General features: G+C 37.0%; 2 protein-coding genes across 2 annotated transcripts in view; both read left to right on the forward strand.

Annotated features, from left to right (window-relative positions):
• Positions 1–9,271, forward strand: part of LOC129433104 (von Willebrand factor A domain-containing protein 5A) — a 39,576-nt gene extending 30,305 nt beyond the window's left edge. The window contains exons 2-21 of the mRNA XM_073864612.1: positions 2,061–2,108; positions 2,206–2,408; positions 2,528–2,750; positions 3,296–3,459; positions 3,548–3,662; positions 4,313–4,444; positions 4,733–4,908; positions 4,986–5,077; positions 5,159–5,303; positions 5,438–5,517; positions 5,598–5,712; positions 5,814–5,972; positions 6,067–6,170; positions 6,249–6,466; positions 6,589–6,618; positions 6,707–6,736; positions 7,612–7,731; positions 8,366–8,502; positions 8,585–8,708; positions 8,805–9,271. Coding sequence (XP_073720713.1) covers positions 2,061–2,108; positions 2,206–2,408; positions 2,528–2,750; positions 3,296–3,459; positions 3,548–3,662; positions 4,313–4,444; positions 4,733–4,908; positions 4,986–5,077; positions 5,159–5,303; positions 5,438–5,517; positions 5,598–5,712; positions 5,814–5,972; positions 6,067–6,170; positions 6,249–6,466; positions 6,589–6,618; positions 6,707–6,736; positions 7,612–7,731; positions 8,366–8,502; positions 8,585–8,708; positions 8,805–8,884 — 2,495 coding nt within the window. The 3' untranslated portion in view covers positions 8,885–9,271. The remainder of the gene's footprint in view (positions 1–2,060; positions 2,109–2,205; positions 2,409–2,527; positions 2,751–3,295; positions 3,460–3,547; positions 3,663–4,312; positions 4,445–4,732; positions 4,909–4,985; positions 5,078–5,158; positions 5,304–5,437; positions 5,518–5,597; positions 5,713–5,813; positions 5,973–6,066; positions 6,171–6,248; positions 6,467–6,588; positions 6,619–6,706; positions 6,737–7,611; positions 7,732–8,365; positions 8,503–8,584; positions 8,709–8,804) is intronic.
• A 1,517-nt stretch (positions 9,272–10,788) lies between these two features.
• Positions 10,789–20,046, forward strand: LOC141349078 (von Willebrand factor A domain-containing protein 5A-like). The gene is made up of 20 exons (XM_073864540.1): positions 10,789–10,875; positions 13,098–13,147; positions 13,329–13,531; positions 14,670–14,892; positions 15,113–15,276; positions 15,366–15,480; positions 15,558–15,733; positions 15,830–15,918; positions 16,004–16,148; positions 16,293–16,372; positions 16,479–16,593; positions 16,695–16,853; positions 16,940–17,043; positions 17,132–17,355; positions 18,653–18,679; positions 18,769–18,801; positions 19,029–19,151; positions 19,227–19,363; positions 19,444–19,567; positions 19,664–20,046. The coding sequence occupies exons 2-20, from the start codon at positions 13,105–13,107 to the stop codon at positions 19,741–19,743; spliced, it is 2,364 nt and encodes a 787-aa protein (XP_073720641.1). The 5' UTR covers positions 10,789–10,875; positions 13,098–13,104; the 3' UTR covers positions 19,744–20,046.
• Positions 20,047–21,215: the final 1,169 nt, after the last annotated feature.

The raw sequence follows: 21,215 nt of genomic DNA on the forward strand, positions 1-21,215 counted from the left end.
CAAGGATCTGACAGACAAGAGAAACAGGATACTGTGCTTACTCATACAAGTATGTAGAGAATGATCCTCAAACAAAGTACCAGACATGAAGACAAGTTCTCTTTTGATTTAGTGCAGAACAGTGTGACAATTCGGTAAATAATGTGATGTTCGTGCATAAACAAGCACATAGCAGCGTCACAAGTATGTACAGTAGGCTACAGCACTTGACAAAATGACAGTGTACTGTAGTGTGTTATTATACATACTCACACAAACTGCATACTACTTGAAATGCGTGTGACGTGTCTCAATGCGTGTGCAGTAATTGGTGGCCGAAAATGGTGGCGGGTTATTTCAAGATATAAAAGCACCAAGCGGTCGCAATGAATCCCAATTAGATAGTCGCCTGTTTCTGTGATTTGCCAGATTACACACATTGCCAAACCTATTTTTATTAATGGAAAATATAATAATCCCATGCAATTTCATAAAATATATGATTACATTCAGACACCATGCGGTTATGTCTCTTTATCTATAATGAAGTGATTCGCGGACAGGTTTTTATTGGGATTTCTGAATTTCGATGCTGGTAGTTGTGTTTGCATTGTTGAGGAGTAAATGTTTTTTTTTTTTTTTTTTTAAGAATAACGACATTAAATACAAAATACTTTTGGTCAATGCCACATGAACAATATATATTCATCAACCATGTTACCAGGGAAGAAAAGAAGAAGAGAGAAAAAAATACCAAAAATCGAGTACTTTCACAATATTACATTTTTGAGAGCTTGTTTTGTACTTTTTCCTAAGGGGAACGGTATAATTTGAAATCATTCATAACATGTGACAAAATTGGTGGAATACATTTATTTTACACAGTATGATTTACCGTTTTGCACGTTTGTGGATTTTTTGGCTGCATTTCCGTTCGTGACGTAAATTATGACGTTTTCAAGTAACACTATCATCTGCGGTATAAAACTTCTCAAATTTAATTCTGTAAACACAAACGACATTGTTAAGGTCCAAAAATCATAAAATCTCTATTATTGAAATGCGTGTGAACAATGCATAAATATGATTTCACAAGAAAGAAATCACCTACAGACAGTCAGTGTAACGTTAGTCAAGTTCGGTTGACTGCAGGTGCAAGCAGCACTACCAAAAAAAAGCAGCACGCCACTATTTTAGGTACTGTAAACCTGTTGCATTACAGTTTGTCGGATCATCAAGATAATAGTGAGATCAGGTAATACCGGTAAGGACTGAAAACAAGACTAACACATACTTGCTAATTGAGTTACATTTACACCATGTTGAAAGCAACAGCGTGTAAAAACGAGATCGAGGCGGGAAGTGCATGCCACGTGCACGTGCAAAGATCATTGTAGGCCTATGCGTATTTGTTTTTTCAATAATTATAGTAGTGTATTTGTATAAAATATGTAAAACGACACTTATTCAATAAGGCAACAAATATAAAAAAGACCATGTCGCATAGTAACGTTTAAATACTGCCGCAGCATCGTAACCGTTTAGATTGTGAATATATTTTATGACAATTTAAACCTTAAGTTTCTCAAAAACATAATCACAAATCATAGATATTAAGATATATGAAAATATTATCTATGAAAAAAAACTGAAACTAAATGGTTCAAGCTGAATTGCAAAATTTGCGGATATGGGCACGTCCCTGCTGAAAAAAACAGCATACCAGCAAGACCAGCATATGTTGTGTTTTGGTGCTGGTTTGCTAGTGAACACCAGCATCAAACCAGCATTAGCACCAGCTAAACCAGCATTAGCACCAGCATCCTATATGCTGGTCATACCAGCATATGTTGTGTTTTGGTGCTGGTATGCTGGTGACCACCAGCTAGACCAGCATAATTCCCATGCTGGTTTGATGCTGTTTTTTTTCAGCAGGGGTGCTGCCTTAAAACAAGAAATGTCTAACTTGACCTTTTTACATTTATGATCAATATGTGGTATATACGATTTATTTAATTTGATATTTAGATGACTTAATGGTTAAGATAAACTGCAGTAATCTGCCATTTTCTTGAACATAGGCAGAACGATGGACTGCTTTGGACTCGTGACTGAAAGAAAGCTGCCAGGTCTCACCTGTTTATTTCCATCCAGCATATACTAAAATTACTTAATTATAGATAAATAGACAATTAAAAGATGGTGTTGTGTTTGTTTTCTTGTCAGTTCCTCTGAAGAGCATCAGAGTTGAGGTGCAGGTGAAGAGTCATGTAGCTACAGTCACCTCCACTCTGCAGTATGTGAATGAGGAAGAGCGCCACCTGGAGGCCTTGTTTGTGTTTCCTCTGCCTGCTGATGCTGCTGTCTGTCACTTCAGTGCCAAGATCGGAGATCAGGAGATTGTGGCAGAAGTTCAAGATAGAGAAACTGTGAGTCTCTCGCATCCATCAAAATACACGATATATGATGAATAAGTGTTTTGACCAAACACATGAATTATTTTTGTTGTTGCATTCATTGCTTGTTATTCAAACTCTCTGTATTGTAGGCGAGGGATGAGTATGATGATGCTGTGAGTTCGGGTTGTCAGGCGTTTCTGTTGGAAGAGAGTGAAGAAAGTTCTGATGTGTTCAGTCTGAGTGTTGGGTGTCTGTCACCAGGTCAGAACGCTGACATCACCATCACATACATCACTGAGCTCTCTGTGCAGGACGACCACTCGCTGCGCTTCTGTCTGCCTGCTGTACTCAACCCCAGATACGCACCAGCAGGTACTGCACTTCAACAGCTGACAACACTTTACAGTAATGCCAAACATTTACAGTAACACACAAGATTTGCAGTAATACCACACATTTACAGTAACACACAAGGTTTGCAGTAATACCACACATTTACAGTAACACAAGATTTACAGTAATGCCACACATTCACAGTAACACAAAATATATACAGTAATGCCACCCATTTACAGTAACACACAAAATTTACTGTAATGCCACATATTTATAGTAACACACAAGATTTGCAGTAATACATAAGATTTACAGTAATACCACACATTTACAGTAATAAACAAGATTTATAGTTATACCACACATTTACAGTAATACACAAGATTTACAATTATACCACACATTTACAGTAATACACAAGATTTACAATTATACCACACATTTACAGTAACACACAAGATTTACAGCTATACCACACATTTACAGTAACACACAAGATTTACAGTAATACCACACATTTACTTTAACACACCAGATTTACAGTAATAAGTGAGTTTAAAGACTCTCTGTGTCGTCTTCAGGTTCAGATGCTGGAATAGTTTCAGAGATTTCGTCATGTGTCTCTGTTCCCTACACTTTGACTCTTAGTGTTCATGTGAGCTCTCCAAACCCCATCTCCAAACTAGAGTCCAACTGTACTCTGGATCCTCTTGTGTTCCTCAACTCTGATCACACTCAGGCAACGGTACTGTGGGCTTAATACAGTTTATGTGTGTGTGCTTTACAGAGATAATGTTGTTTATTAAATGCTTTTTTTATATGTTTGTGTTTAGGCGAATCTGAGTTCTGGTCACAAGTTTGATAAAGATGTTGAGTTGTTTCTGTACTATCAGAATACCCATCAGCCCACTGCTATAGTGGAGGCAGGAGTGACCACTGCAAAACCAGGTACACACTACAGTTCACCTGAATAATGTGTTTAAAATACCAAGTATTTTAACCTCTTCCTAAATGAAATAGTGTACATGATTAAACTATTCCTTTAACTAGCTCCACATGTATAGGAATGTTAAGTGTCTACTATAGTAACAGATATACCTTTACAGTAATACACAAGATTTACAGTTATAACACACATTTACAGTAATACACAAGATTTACAGTTATACCACACATGTAATATAACACAATACTTCACTAGAAAACTTAAAGGCAGAGTGCACAATGTTTGAAAGCCAATGTTGATATTTGAAATCACCTAAACAAACACGCCCCTACCCCAATAGAATCTGGACCTTCTTTTGATAGACCCACCCCACACATACGCAACCCAGGCAAGGATGACGGTTAGTAGACACGCCCCTTACTGCTGATTGGCTACAAGTGTGTTTTGGTAATTGTCCCGACTCACTTTTCCAAAGCATTTTTCAAACATTGTGCACTCCGCCTTTAAGCAAACTTCTTTTGGCCAGTTTTTACTTTCCGAGATTTTTTCTACGCTGTTTTAAAGGCTGGTGTGTCGTTCTGCAAAGTGTAAAGAAGCTCGATTTACAAAGCTTTCTTCATGCTTTTGAATGTGTAATGTATGTTTTATCCAGATTCTCAAGGACAAGCCCTGGATGAAGTGAGACACATTGATGTGAAATTAAAAAAAAGGCCCAGACGTCGTGGTCGTAGGCTTTTGTTTTCTAGACGCAAGAGGAAGGCTGTTTCTGCTTCATCACAAGCAAGTATGTCTTGACTTAATAGTTTAACTGAAATACCATTGAGTTGCTTACAATTCACTTACACAAAAATATGAATATTTGAAATATACTTTCATGTAATATGGCAATAAGCAAAAGCATATAGTACAATGCTTAACAATTAATTAACCATTCCTTAAAATGCATGTTTGTGTGTTCACCATAATCTAACATACAAACTCTTCAAAAAGCTTGTTTTTAATCAATTTACATAATTTTACAGCATTTTGATGTTTGGAGAGAGTCACACAAACATTTTTGTCTCTATTTCAGGTTCTTTGATGAGTGACCCAATGGTGATGATAAGTTTGTACCCCGAATTCCCAAAGGAAGTGATGTCATCATTACCAAACAAAGGCGAGTTTATTTTTGTTATGGACAGATCAGGCAGTATGGACTGTATGATGCATCATGGGAAAGGAGCAAAGACGCGCATACAAAGTGCAAAGGTACGGTTAAGGATGTAAAAAATATATGGATTTGTTAAAGTATAAGATGAGACGCATGTTTGTCTATCTGTCTACAGGCAACTCTAATCCTGCTGTTGAAGAGTCTGCCCATGGGCTGTTACTTCAATGTCTATGGATTTGGCTCTCGTTTTGAGTGCTTCTTCTTTTAGTGAGTAAATCTGAGTATTCTTAAATTCTCATACTCCGCTCTAAAACATGTGCAAGGATTTTAATGTTTGCGTCATTGCAGTCAGAGTGTTGTGTACAATGAGGACACAATGGACAAGGCACTGCAGGCAGTCAATAGAATGGAAGCAGACTTGGGTGGCACAGATATTGTACCGGCTCTCCAACACATCTACAATCAACCTTGTTACCCTGAACACCCCAGACAGGTGCATCACCTCAATATACATAAATTCATATAGGAAACAAAACCTGAAGCATTTAATGTGACTGGATTTGTTTGAATCTATGAGTCTTTACACACTTTTATAAACTGTTGTTTAGATGTATTTTCTCTCTGCAGCTGTTTGTCTTCACTGATGGAGAGGTGGGGAACACTAAAGAGGTTTTGGATCTTGTGAGAGACCATGCTCACTCTCACAGGTAAGTGTTTCATGCTCCTGCGACGCTTCTGTGTATGGAGAAAACAGAGTAGCTGAGCTGTTGTTACTGTTTATCTTCAGGTGTTTCTCATTCGGGATTGGTCAGGGTGCAAGTACCGCCCTCGTCACAGGAATGGCCAAAGAGGGATCTGGACACGCCCAGTTCATCACAGGCACAGACCGCATGCAACCCAAAGTGAGACTATGGATGAGTTTTAGTTTGAAACAAGAGATGATGTAAATGTAGAGGGTTTGAATCTGTATGAGATTGTTTTATTTCTCTTCAAATGTTATCAGGTGATGGAGTCTCTCAGGTTTGCTCTTCAGCCTGTAGTGAACAAGATCTCCGTGAAGTGGAAAGTACCAGATGGCATTAAGGTTAACACACTGTCTCCACCCGTCAAAATGCTCTTCCAGGGTCAAAGGTCACTCATTTATGCCCAACTTAAAGGACAGGTGAGCATGTATTTGTCATTGAGGCTTGAGGTTTTTTATTTTATCTTCTGGTCATGGGTTTGTAAAAAAATTTCTTTTTATTTCTGTGTCATAGAGTTCAGAAAGCTCTGAAGGATCAGTGATTGTTCAATACAACCTGAAAGATCAACCAGTGACAAACCAGCTTCACTTCTGCCTTAAACCAACCGAGGACACTGGGTAACATAAACAAAGCACAGATTCATCCTGATTCAGCAACACTCAGATTCATTAAACTTTTAGTCAATGTTTCTGCAGGTTGTCTGTCCACCGGCTGGCGGCCCGCTCTCTGATTCGCTGTCTGGAGCAGAGGGAGAGGAAAAGAGGTGGAAGGGTGGCGAACATCAGGAGGAGGATGGTGGAGATCAGTGTTGAAGCAGGAGTGAGCAGTGTTCATACAGCCTTCATTGCCATTAATAAACACAACAGAGAGGCTGTGAAAGGACCTCTGATACAGAGAAGAGTACCAATACAAGGTTTGTCATTTGATTGTTTGTGTCTGCATCTGAGTTCACATATGGAGTGTTATGCAATATTACATTTTCAAAATTGATAGTGTACATTTGATTATAAAATGTGAAATTGAATTCTGTTTTAGTGATGAGACATGATACTTTCTTTCGTCCAGGTAAGTCCTCTTGCACTTCTTGTATTACAGATCTCACTGTCTATAGTATATAAACTATATTAATATGTGAAATTCAATGCTGTTTCAGTGATGCGTGGTGGAGGAGCCCCGCCGCCTTGTAAGACAAATCATTTTCTTATATCTATTTTTTCACATCTATTTTGTGAGTGTTTGGTGCTGTATAATATGTATTATTACTTCAAAAGATTTTTTTACAGGGTTCCCACGGGTCCTTGAAATTCTTAAAAGTTTATGAATCTGGGGAAAAAAATTCAAGGCCCTGGGAAGTTTTTCAAAATATACATACATAGATACAGGTCATTAAAAGTGCTTGAATCTATTTTATGCAAGAAGTTTTTTAAAAAATTCCATATTATTCCTGCGCTAAACTGTTTGCTTTCAATACTTATATCTTCTGTATGTGAATGTTGATTCATACCAAAATGCTTTAATACATGAAAACGTCTCTGGTTAAGTATGTAACTGTTGTTCCCTGAGAAGGGAACGAGACACTGCGTCTCCCTTGCCATACTTTCTGCGTCCCTGTAGCGCCGTCTTTGGCAATATTTCAGATAGTGATATACTTCCTGGCTCCCTCGTAATCCTGTCTTTGTCGTTAAGCCTCACCATTGGTTCAATGTGAATTTGACACATTCAGACGCACTTACCCCTGGAGGCATCCCGAAAGTGTCACCGCAGTGACGCAGCGTGAGTTCCCTTGAAAGGGAACTGTAACAATGCATCTTAAAATGTAACACGATGTAACCTTGCTCTCACTTGAAATGTGTCCTCACATTTAGTCCTTGAATTTGAGGGTATTGGACGTGGAAAGTCCTTGAAAGGTCCTTGAATTTGAAGTTAAGTAAGGTGTGGGAACCCTGTTTTTATTTCTATTCCAGTGTTTGAAAGAATGGTGCCATTCTGCAAAGTGTAAAAAAATACATTTACAAAGATCTGTTCATGTTTTCGAATGTGTACTATGTGTTTTTCCAGATTCTCATGAACAAGCTATTGCTGAAGCGAAAGAAATTGATGATTTTGGTGTCGAATTAGAAGAAAAGCCACATAGTCGTCAACGTAAGAGGAAGGCTGATTCTGCTTCATCACCATCGAGTATGTATTGACTTAAAGGTGCTGTAAAATGTAAAACTGTATTTATCTAGGCATAGATGAATAATAAGAGTTCTGCATATGTTAATGACATATAGTGAGCCTTACATATGATTGTTTCCCCTTATGTAAACCTCGTGCATGCAAAAGACTGGAAAACAGGACAATCTCAACACCGACTGTGCCGTTACAGTCGAGATTTACACCCCAACATTCATTACACATTAAATTAAGTACAATGCTATTACAATGCTAAAAACAAAGTTGTAACTGCTGAGTTAATGTTACATACTACAGTTACGTTTTGCAGGTCCATACTGAAAAAGCACACAAACTTACCACGCAGAAACATCCATTAACAATCTCCAAACAATTGTTTATTCCTCAAAATTGTATCTTCGTCTGATACAGACTCAAACATAAGGGCTGTTTACAGTACACACACACAGAGCTACTGAAGGAGCTGCTCTGAGAAACAGCCAATCAGAGCAGAGCTCAACATTATTGTACATGATCCTTTCAAATAAGTTAATGATAGACCATTTCATTCTAAAGGCAAATCCTAGGGTTGTAAATGGACATGTAAAACCATCTCTGAATATTTTTGCACTCCTTAAAATGTGTCTTTCTGTGTCAGAACCTAAGCCTCAGATGGGCTCTTCACTCCAGCTGATTACTCTACAAAAAGCTTCAGGCTGCTGGGAACTGAACGCTGCTTTGGCTCGAGTGTTTGGAAAGACTGAAGATGAGCTGACCAATCAGAAACCAGCACAGGTGTGACATATGATTCAACATGATGAAATAATGAAAGATGATAATAAATGCATGTGTACGGTGTGTGTATTTGTGTTTACAGGTGGATGGGTCAGTGTGGGCCACTCTTCTGTCTCTCATCTGGTTATACGGCTATAAAATACAGCAACAGATTGAGTGGCAGTTTGTGGCCATGAAGGCGGCGTCATGGATCGGCTCTCAGAACGGTGAGATCTCCAAACCAGACGACATTCATCAGCAGATAAAGAGACGTTTGGTCAAGTATTACACTAAAGTGATGTGTGTGTTTGTGTGTGTTTCAGTGGTCAGTCTGTCTCGGTGTGTGTGTGATGGGAATCATCTACTGGGATGTCAGGTGAAAGAAGAAACTTTGGGAATCTGAAGAATGTGTTTCTGCTTCATAGGCTGTTAGAAGACCAAATATCTCTTATTGTTTATTTATTCAATTTTATTAGCTGTGTTTCTGTTCTTAATTTTGTTTTACATTAAAAGTAGTCACTTTCAGTTGGTTATTAGAGATGTTAAGAAAAAAGGCTTAAGACAAAATTGTTAAACAAATAACATGCAGCCTATTTACAGTATGTCATCTCTGCTTCTTTAGTAGGCTATTTAGTTCTGGATACATTTTTTGGAGCAAGTCAGAATTATAAAAGCTAAATAAGTGTTTTTACTTCCTTTATGGTTTATGTAATTACATGTATTAGCTTTTTGGTGTTATGCAAAAAAGAAGTTATTATACCTAAATAAAAACAAACATGTTTTGGAGTTATTCCTGTTTTTCCTGTCTAGCAGTGATTATTTTTCAGGTCAATTATTAGTAAAATTGACATGTTTTGTCAAGTATGCAATGCATACTTAAAATGTGACCTCTACATTTAACCAATCCTAGGGAGTAGTGAACACACTGAGCAGTGGCCAGCTATTGAGATTAAGGTGCCTTGCTCAAGGGCACCACAGTCGCGACCTGCTTGCCGGGAGACTCGCCCGACTCTCTAGTCTAACCCCTAGGCTACGACTATTAGAAATGTTGGACACACATGGGTGGTTTCCTGGACGGGGATTAGTTTAAGCCAGGACTAGGCCTTAGTTTAATTAGGAAATAAAACTAGTTAACTAAAAACATTTCTGGTGTAAATACTGGTGTATTTTTATTTTAGTCTAGGACTAGTTTAATCTCTGTCCGGGAAACCGCCCCAAAGACTTCAGGCACAATTTAACCCCGGTTCACAAACAATAGAAAGCAGATGACTCCGGGCCAGATCCGTGCCGGATCCGCACCAGAGCAGCTGACTTTGGCGTTAATCCGGTTCTGATCCGGCCAAAAGTCATCTGGTGTCTGGAAAGGTTTAAGGCTGGTTCTGAACTAAGACACATATGTTAACGTAGTGACATTTAGTCCATGCTTCTTTTAGCTCTCAGTTTTGGACTACTGAGTCTTTATCAGAATTACATTTCTAACTGTTTAAATCAACATTAACTAATCTGACATTTTTTATGTAATTTTACAAATTAAAATGTATATATTCATAAAGTTATTCCTTTGGTGACGTAAATTGTGACGTTTTTATATAAACGATATAAAATTAATCAAAATTAATTTGTAAGCACTAAAAAAAGACATACAAAGCTACACATTTGTACATTTCTATTATTGACACGCTTTTAAACAATGGATAAGTTATTTTACAAAAATGTAGGTGGCGCTATGGAAGATCTCCGTAAAGTTAGTCAAGTTCGGTTGACTGCAGCTGCAAGCACCATCTTAGACACAAAGTTAACCTGTTTCATAAGTCTGTTGGATCATCAAGAGAGTAGTGAAATCAGGTAATATCGATGAAGGATGAAAAAGAAAGATTGTTTAACTGATTTGGTTAGATTTACAAGTAGCAACATCGTGTAAAATAAAACCATAGACGGGTGCCCTTATGGGACACTGTGGACGGGCGTTTGGATCATTGGATGCGTATTTGTAATTTGTTTATAACAATATAACAATAGTGTGTTATATGTTACGCGAGAATTATTAAATAAGAAATACATGCAGAAAAGACATTATTTCGCAAATAACAATCGCAAACCGTTATGAAGGTGAAGAGATTTTTGTGGCAACTTTAACCATGTTTCTATACCTTTTTATATTAACGATATAAAATGAATCAAAATTAATTTTGTAAGCACTAAAAAAAGACCATACAAAGCTATACATTTTTACATTTTTATTATTGACACGTTTTAAAAAATGTAGGTGGCGCTATGGAAGATCTAACGTGAAGTTAGTCAAGTTCGGTTGCCTGCACCTGCAGGCACCATCTTAGACACAAAGTTAACCTGTTTCATAAGTCTGTTGGATCATCAAGAGAGTAGTGAAATCAGGTAATATCGATGATGGATGAAAAACAAAGATTGTTTAACTGATTTGGTTAGATTTACAAGTATAGCAACATCGTGTAAAATAAGTAAAACACAAGACGGGTGCCCTTATGGGACAATCAGGCGCGAAGTGCACGTGGGCGTGGCAGGCATTGGATCATTGAATGCTTATTTGTTCCTTGTTTATAATAATAAAATAATAGTGTATTATATGATAAACGATCATTATTTCATAAGAAATACATGCAGAAAATACATTATCACGCAATGCAAATATTGCAATAACAATCGCGAATCGTTGGTGAAGATATTTTTGTGGCAACTTTAACCAATTACCGTATGTTTCTCAAAAACATTAAAAGTTGAAAAGATATCATCTGTGAAAGCATTATCTACGAAACGAATTCTGAAATGAATTTGTTTAGTTTGGATGAATATTTATTAATTAATTTGAAAAATATTAATAAATATTTGATGGTTAAGAATAGACGCATGTAGATATCATATTGAGTGATTTCTAGTTAGGCATGGAGGAGAACACCCTCAAAGCTTCAGCCATTACACGTGTAGTGATGCAGGCTTTCATTTGGATTATTTTTTATTTCTATGTTCATATAATTTATTAAGAAATGTCAGGATGTTTTTGATTAGAAATTACTTCACGTTAATACTTTAACTTTCGAAAAGAACTGATTGTTTACAAACTTGTTTCACAGGATATATATATATATATATATATATATTAGGGCTGTCAATAGATTAAAAAAATTAATCTAGATTAATCGCATGATTTCATGAGTTAACTGCGATTAATCGCAAATTAATCGCACATTTTTATCCATTCTAAATTTACCCTAATTTAACACTTTTCAGGTTTTTAATATTCTAATCATATATACATATATAGATGCTTTATGCAAATGTATGTTAACAACAGCCTGTTTACATTTTAACAGAATCACCAGCCATTGTTTTGTATATGAATTTTCCTTTCAGAAGATTTTTCTTTCTCCATTTTTGTTTGCTGCTGCATCATTTGTGACATGTGCTGGCAAATTGAGTCGGAATTAGCAAATTTAAAAAAAAAAAGTTGTTCATATTTTGACATTCTCTATTAAAACATAGAACAATGCATGATTTGTTGAAATATAACAAAATATGACAGAACTACACGTGTTTGAAGTTGAAAGAGTCAAATTAACACAAACATTTCCACATCCATACATTAAATTACCACATCAATACCTTAAAATCACTTGTAAAACTAATAGATTTAGCACACACAAAGCAAAAACATCATCAATGTATGTTCAACTTTTTTTCCTTTTGTTTGATTGACATTGAGACAGACTGCTTAAAATGTAAGTGATCTAATATAATGTTACACATCAGATAGTTTTACCCAACAGTTAACCAAACATTTACTTAAAACATAACAGATTATAGAGCCTACCTGCGTGAATTCTTATCAAAACAGATATTTGTAAAACTGTAATTTTGTGTAGATGTCTATATATCCGGGTCGCGCACTCGCGCGTATGTGTGCACGCGCTTCAGATATCAGTCAGTCAGCGTGAGGGGATCGCTTTTGAGTCTTGTCGCTCTTAATAACTCTTTAACATTAATCAGGTACCGAACTTTATCTCTCTTAATGACTCTTTTAACATCAAGCAAGTCCTGCAGTCTATTTTATAAGTCATGCATAAAAGCGAAACCAAAATGAATTGAGACGCATTTTTGTATTAGATTAAGCATTAGGAGGACGGTAACGTTACACCTCTCAGACGTATAAATAAAGATCATATCAGATGTCCAACGAGCATTTAGAGCATTGGATTTGGTAGACGATTTGCTTAATGTTCTTATTTCTATGAAAACCTTTTACTCATTTAGAGAGAGTCACATTTGTCTGCGTCTCTGTTCATTCAACTATGGGCTGGACCAAGGGTCAAACAGAAATTGCGCGTTGCGTTAATCTCCGTTAATAAAATTAGTGGCGTTAAAATGAATTTGCGTTAACGCGTTATTAACGCGTTAATTTTGACAGCCCTAATATATATATATATATATATATATATATATATATATATATATTCATTATTTTCCATCTGAAATCAAACATATTCTCAAACTGCAACCTGTGTGTCATGTGAAAGTACACTTTGTACAGCAACTGTAAATCAGTTTGTATATAAACTCCAGTAATCTGTAATTTCCTTTAATAGAGTCAGAATGATGCATTGCTGTGGACTCGTGACTAAACAAAAGCTGCCAGGTCTCACCTGTTTATTACCTTGTCATTAATTACAACTTTAAATGAAACTTTAATTTATTTCACTTTTTAGTTACTTGCAAAAAATTTTACATGTAGTGTTTAAATGCATATACTTAAATATTAGACTGTATGTAGATAAATAGACAGTTAACGTATGTTGTTCGGTTTGTTTACTGATCAGTTCCACTGAAGAGCATCAGAGTTGAGGTGCAGGTGAAGAGTCATGTAGCTACAGTCACCTCCACTCTGCAGTATGTGAATGAGGAAGAGCGCCACCTGGAGGCCTTGTTTGTGTTTCCTCTGCCTGCTGATGCTGCTGTCTGTCACTTCAGTGCCAAGATCGGAGATCAGGAGATTGTAGCAGAGGTTCAGGATAGAGAAACCGTGAGTCTTGCATCCTTCAAAATGCAGTATATATGAAGAGTTTGGTTCCAAAACGCAATAAACGCCATTTTTGAAAAAAATGAGTTACTGCCAAAATCAGTATTATATCAGGTCAGTAGTTAAAAGTAAATTCTTAATTTTACGCAAAATCCAATATCCGCCGTGTTATTCTGTCATCTTTTCTCCCTTTTTTCCCAAAATGCGACAAACGCCACTCCCACTTTTTTACAGAACGCAATAACTCCATTTCTGATATTACAGCCCACCGTTCACGCAATGTAAACAAACAATGGCGGACGCGCGTAGTCCACGGAGTCCTGGTTTTCCTCATCTACTTTGTACTACGTGATCAACAAACAAAACAAAATAATACTTTAATTGCATCGCTAAACCTGTGATGGTTTTCTGTGATGGGAAAGAAACGTAAGCCATCAGCATCTAACAATTTCCCTGAGAGGCACTCGGGAGACGGGTGCTTGTTCTCCCGACAGCATCAAGCTTCTCATGCTAACACATTGACCCCAGAGGATCTTATGAAAAACTTTCCATAATTTTACTCAAAGTCAACGAAAATCGAGCAGGACCAAAAACATTTTACAGTCGATCGCTGTGAAAGACGTTAAGCGAAGACGTCAAGTAACCGCAATGACAGTGATCTTAATATGACAAAGTAAGTGTTTTGATTAATGACATTAATGTTTATATTTTTAATTAGTGTGTACAACTGTTCAACTAAATGAATATAACATGGCAAAGATGAATGCACATTTATATAGGCTATTGATTCAATAGATTTATAGCATTTTGAATAAAAACTTGTCATGGATTTATTGCATTTTGTGGAAAAAATAATCCGTTTTTATAATAAATCTTTGAAAATCAACTTATGGATTTGAATTTTTTATGTTTTTATAACCTAAAGATGCTGTGTGAAAGTTTGTAACAGAAAATAGTTGTTTTCATCTTGTCACTTTCTTGGTATAGAAAACACGTTTTTACCAAAATTTGTCAAAATGGATTTATTGCGTTTTGGAACCAAACTCTTCATATGATGAATATGTGCTTTGACTGCACAACTGAATTTTTTACATTTATATTTAGTGCTTGTCATTAAGTGTAAACTCTCTCTTTATTGCAGGCGAGGGATCAGTATGATGATGCTGTGAGTTCGGGTTGGCGGGCATTTCTGTTGGAAGAGAGTGAAGAAAGTTGTGATGTGTTCAGACTGAGTGTTGGGTGTCTGTCACCGGGTCAGAACGCTGACATCACCATCACATACATCACTGAGCTCTCTGTGCAGGCCGACCACTCGCTGCGCTTCTGTCTGCCTGCTGTACTCAACCCCAGATACGCACCAGCAGGTACTGCACTTCAACAGCTGTCGACACTTTACAGTAATACTGCACATTTACAGTAACACACAAGATTTACAGTAATATGGCACATTTAGAGTAACACACAATATTTACAGTATGCACCACATATACAGTAATACCACACATTTACAGTAACACACCAGATTCACAGTAATAAGTGAGATTAAAGATTGTTTTTATAACACACTCTCGGTGTCGTCCTCAGGTTCAGATGCTGGAATAGTTTCAGAGATTTCGTCATGTGACTCTGTTCCCTACACTTTGACTCTTAGTGTTCATGTGAGCTCTCCAAACCCCATCTCCAAACTAGAGTCCAACTGTACTCTGGATCCTCTTGTGTTCCTCAACTCTGATCACACTCAGGCAACGGTACTGTGAAATTGTGTGTTTAATACAGTTGTTTGGTTTGTGTTGTCATAGAAAGCCTGTATTGATGTGTTTGTTTATTTGTGTTGTAGGTGAATCTGAGTTCTGGTCACAAGTTTGATAAAGATGTTGAGTTGTTTCTGTACTATCAGAATACCCATCAGCCCACTGCTATAGTGGAGGCAGGAGTGACCACTGCAAAACCAGGTACAGACTACAGTACACCTGAACTTAACCAGTTTGATATTTGAAGAGGCACAAAAACATTTTTGTCTCTATTTCAGGTTCTCTGATGAGTGGCCCAGTGGTGATGATGAGTTTGTACCCTGAATTCCCAAAGGAAGTGATGTCATCATTAGCAACTCAAGGCGAGTTTATTTTTGTGATGGACAGATCAGGCAGTATGGACTGTATGATGCATTATGGGAAAGGAGCAAAGACGCGCATACAAAGTGCAAAGGTACGAATAAGGATTTTAAAAATGCTTTGGTGCTAAGATATAGATTTTTTTAATGTATAATATGAGACACATGTCTGTCTGTCTGTCCGTCTATAGGCAACTCTGATCCTGCTGTTGAAGAGTCTGCCCATGGGCTGTTACTTCAATATCTATGGATTTGGCTCTCGTTTTGAGTGCTTCTCATCGTAACTAGATCTTCAGTATTATACATTTTTTTTATTAATCAGCTCTAAAACATGTGCAAGGGTATTAATGTTTCTGACATTGCAGTCGGAGTGTTGTGTACAATGAGGACACAATGGTACAGGCACTGAAGACAGTCAATGAAATGACAGCAAACATGGGCGGCACAGAGATTTTACTGCCTCTCAAACACATCTACAGACAACCCTGTTACCCTGAACACCCCAGACAGGTGCCTCACATTAAAATAAATCAATTCATACAGAAAAACAAACCTGAAGCATTTAATGTGTTTTCAGTCTGGTTTCTTCAGAATGTATGAGGCTTTGCACACTTTATAAACTGTTTAGATGTTTAAGATATTTTCTCTCTGCAGTTGTTTGTCTTCACTGATGGAGAGGTGGAGAACACAAAAGAGGTTCTGGATCTTGTGAGAGGCCATGCTCACTCTCACAGGTACAGTTCTCTGTTGTTTAGTGTTTATATAACCTTGGTCTAATGAAAGATTGATTAGAAGTCAATTAGTATTAATGATTTGATCACTACTGAATCCTATCTTCAGGTGTTTCTCATTCGGGATTGGTCAGGGTGCAAGTACCGCCCTCATCACAGGAATGGCCAGAGAGGGATCTGGACACGCCCAGTTCATCACAGGCACAGACCGCATGCAACCCAAAGTGAGACTATGGATGAGTTTTAGTTTGAAACAAGAGATGATGTAAATGTAGAGGGTTTGAATCTGTATGACATTGTTTTATTTCTCTTCAAATGTTATCAGGTGATGGAGTCTCTCAGGTTTGCTCTTCAGCCTGCAGTGAACAAGATCTCAGTACAGTGGAAAGTACCAGATGGCATTACTGTTGACACGCTTTCTCCACCCATCAATGTGATCTTCCAGGGTCAAAGGTCACTTATTTATGCCCAACTTAAAGGACAGGTTAGAACTTTCAGCTTGAGGTCTTCTGCTCATGGGTTTGTACAGGACTGGAGATAAATTGTTTTTATTTCATTTCTGTGTGATAGAGTTCAGAAAGCTCTGAAGGATCAGTGATAGTTCAATACAACCTGAAAGATCAACCAGTGACAAACCAGCTTCACTTCTGCCTTAAACCAACTGAGGACACTGGGTAACATAAACAAAGCACAGATTCATCCTGATTCAGACTCATTCAACAACACTCAGATTCATTAAACTTTTAGTTGATGTTTCTGCAGGTTGTCCATCCATCGACTGGCGGCCCGCTCTCTGATCCGCTGTCTGGAGCAGTTAGAGAGGACAGATGGTTTATGGCTGAATATGGAGGATCTCAGGAGGAGGATGGTGGAGATCAGTGTTGAAGCAGGAGTGAGCAGTGTTCATACAGCCTTCATTGCCATTAATAAACACAACAGAGAGGCTGTGAAAGGACCTCTAATACAGAGAAGAGTACCAACACAAGGTTTGTCATCTTATTGTTTGTGTCTGCATTTGTCAGTTTCTTTAAAATGTGTTCATAATTATATCAACCTCCTTTCTTTAACTCTTTCTCCGCCAGCGTTTTTTTTTTTTTTTTTTTAGAAAAGTTGCCAGCCACCACCAGCATTTCTTATGATTTTCACAAAAGTTTAATGCCTTCCAGAAATGTTCTTCTTTAAATATATAAATATATCAAATGAAAGAAGAGACCCTCTGCTTTAAAAAAAAAAAACTATCTTCATTTGTTCTCTTTTGATCACCTCTCAAATATGGGTAGGTTTCTTCAAAAATACCACATTCTGAAGTAATTGCATTTTTATGAAGAACTTTTTATAGATATCAGATTCCATGATCAAAACATCCCATGAGTTTTTACTGTTTGGCCTGGGATGCCTCCTGGTTTTAAAAGTTGTGGCGTGAAATTCGGAAGTTAAAATTTTTCAACTCGGACGTCAGCCGCAAATTCACGTGAACCGCAAAATGCACAAAAAGCACCATTCGCGCGTACTGCGCACAACCCTCAATTCGCGCGAGCTAGACATTGACTTAACATTGAAATCACTTGCGCTTCACACCTCTACCGCGTTGGTGTAAACGCAGCATAAGAGCGCCACCTGGTGGATAATAGCGGAAATATGGATTGCCATAAAAACTCGTCATTGGCAGGGAAGACTTAAACAAAGTATTAAATTATATCCTTGCTCTTCCTAAATCCGTTTCATGGGGGCCATGTTAGTGAAGCTTCAATACCACATCCATCCATCAAAGTAATTTATACGACTGCAGTTGATTAATGTTTGTTTAAGTGATAGTTAAATTTAAATTTAAATTACCACATGATTTACTCCGCCTCAAGCCATCTGAGAAACTCATCATCATTTTCTTCATCCATCATATCTTTTTAGTAAATGTCCTGGCTTCTCCAAGCTTTATAACGGTAGAAAATAGGGCCCATGACTTTCATGCCACAAAAAGTGCATTCATCCTTCACAGAAGTAATCCACGCGGCTTCAGGGGGTTAATAAAGACCTTCCTAGGGTAATTGATGGAATTTTTGTAAGAAAAATGTCAATATTTAAAACTTTATAAACTATAATAAATAGCTTCCGTTAGCGGTGTGTTTTTTAGTTGTAATGATTGAGTTTGCATGACATGAATTTGATTCCTAGTTTGAAAGGTTTTTAGTTTTGAATGGAGACATTTTTACCTTTTCTAAATAACTTTTTTTTTACATTTGATGTGTTCAGATTTTTAAAATGTGAAATTTTATTCTGTTTTAGAGATGCTACCTCATTTCTTTCTTCCAAGTAAGTCCTCTTGCACTCTTTGTATCATAGATATTATTTTCTGTTTGTATGTTAACTATATTAATATGTGAAATTCAATGCTGTTTCAGTGCAGCGTGGTGGAGGACTAGGCCCGCCACCTTGTAAGACAAATAATATACATTCTTTTCAATCTCTTATGTGTCATTGTTTTAGTTTGAGTGATAAAGGGGGTTTGAATAGGGGTTTTTGTTACTGTACGAATATATGTATTTTTGTTTCTATGCTAGTGTTTGAAATGATGGTGTATCATTCTGCAAATAGTAAAAGAACGTGAATTTACAAAAAGATTTGTTTATGTTTGTGAATGTGTACTGTGTGTTTTATTCAGATTCTGTAGAACAAGCTTTAGCTGAAGCGGAGGATATTGATGATTGTGATGTGGAATTAGAGGAAAAGCCAAGACGTAGTCGTGGACGCAAGAGGAAGTCCGATTCTGCTTCATCACAATCAAGTATGTTTTGATGAAATAGTGTATATTTAACTGTATACACACTCCTTAAATTGCATCTTTGTGTGTGTTCACCAGAATCTAAGCCTCAGATGGGCTCTTCACTCCAGCTTATTACTTTACAAAAGGCTTCAGGCTGCTGGGAACTGAACGCTGCTTTGGCTCAAGTGTTTGGAAAGACTGAAGATGAGCTGACCAATCAGAAACCAGCACAGGTGTGACATATGATTCAACATGATGAAATAATGAAAGATGATAATAAATGCATGTGTACGGTGTGTGTATTTGTGTACAGGTGGATGGGTCAGTGTGGGCCACTCTTCTGTCTCTCATCTGGTTATACGGCTATAAAATACAGCAACAGATTGAGTGGCAGTTTGTGGCCATGAAGGCGGCGTCATGGATCGGCTCTCAGAACGGTGAGATCTCCAAACCAGACGACATTCATCAGCAAATAAAGAGACATTTGGTCAAGTATTAAACTAAATTGATGTGTGTGTTTGTGTGTGTTTCAGTGGTCAGTCTGTCTCAGTGTGTGTGTGATGGGAATCATCTACTGGGATGTCAAGTGAAAGAAGAAACTTTGGGAATCTGAAGACTCAATGTTTCTACTTCATGGGCTTTTTAACCTCAAAAGTGTTAATTTTTCAGTTCATATTAGAGATGTTAAGCACTGTAACAAAACAGTTTGTAAACACAGCGACTTGCAGCCCATTTGTCATATCTGCTTCTTTAGCTCTTGGTGTCGGATATTTTTTGGGAAGGAGTAAATTACCTGCATTATAAAAGCTAAATGATGCTCAGTGTTTTTACTTTCTTTTATAGTTAAATTATTAGTTGTGTTTTTGGTGTTCTGAAAAGAAAAGTCATTATACCTAAATAAAAAAACATGTTTGGACCTATTCCTGTAATTCTTGCCTAGCAATGATTTTTTTACTTAACTGTAAAACAAATCTGTTAACACGCCGGAAAGCATACGATTCAGGACCTAATCTGCACCAAAGTCAGCAGATGCGGATCCGGCCCGGAGTCGTCTGCTGTCTGGGACGGTGACATTTTGTCCATGTACATCATTTCTTATTTTTTTTGGGGTAAACCAATCACCTGAATAATTAAAGTTAAGTGACATCAGAGACAACACAGCCATGCCACAATGTGACGTCGGAGTGACATGTTTTTTCATGTAATTTTTGGACATCCATCGAAGGGTTTGTTTTGTAATGCCAAGTGACGTCTTTTTTGACGTCTACTATTCAAGTCTGTGGGACCTCCGTGTAAGGGTATAAAGTGAAAGAGACATGATTGTCTCTGCATTTCACCCATTCACTTTTTAACCAATCACCATTACATCAGTCTGAAGTGACCTTATAGACTTTTTACAATAAATTTGTAAATTTGTGGGGGTTTTTTTCATGTTAAATTGTTAGGATGGTCATATACTTTTAATATAACGAACTAATTACAGATTTTTTTAATTGTAAATTTAGTTGAATTTGTATGTAATTCAAGAAAACCAAACAAATACTGTATAAATAATATAGGCTATTCATATGTGTTTTTCATGTTGATACAACAATGTTGATATTTGTAATTAAACACATATAGGCCTAATCATGATATATATAGGCCTGTCATAGACATCCAAAAAATTACCCAGTTCAAAGGTCATTTGTTGACCGTAAATATGATGTCCAAGTAGGGTCATGTTTGGACGTCCAAATAGTGGACCTAGTTTGGATGTCGAATAGATGTCCAGAAATGGTCATGGACTGACGGACACAATTTACTTTTCAAATTAACATGAACTAATCTGATCTGAAATTCTTTAATTTGAAATGTAATTGGCAATATTATAAATTAAATTAAAATTAAATTAGTGTACCATACAATAAGAAGCCATAAAAGGTGTATAACGGTTTTTTACATTATCCACCAGCTTTATACATTATGTGACTAAAACATATTGAATGCTCAAACGATTTTCTCTTTTAGCATGTATTTCTCTGAACAATTACTTACCTTGCTGAAAAAAACAGCATACCAACAAAACCAGCATAGGCCTATGTT

This window comes from Misgurnus anguillicaudatus, unplaced genomic scaffold (genome assembly GCF_027580225.2).
Source record: "Misgurnus anguillicaudatus unplaced genomic scaffold, ASM2758022v2 HiC_scaffold_27, whole genome shotgun sequence".
In the NCBI taxonomy this organism is placed as follows: domain Eukaryota; kingdom Metazoa; phylum Chordata; class Actinopteri; order Cypriniformes; family Cobitidae; genus Misgurnus; species Misgurnus anguillicaudatus.

Bases quoted from the DNA above. Each gene is read 5' to 3' on its own strand.
- LOC141349078 (XM_073864540.1), top strand. From the start codon at position 13,105: ATGATGCATTGCTGTGGACTCGTGACTAAACAAAAGCTGCCAG. The intron at 13,148-13,328 runs GTCTCACCTGTT...TTTACTGATCAG, and splicing joins GACTAAACAAAAGCTGCCAG to TTCCACTGAAGAGCATCAGA. The intron at 16,594-16,694 runs GTGAGACTATGG...AAATGTTATCAG, and splicing joins CAGACCGCATGCAACCCAAA to GTGATGGAGTCTCTCAGGTT.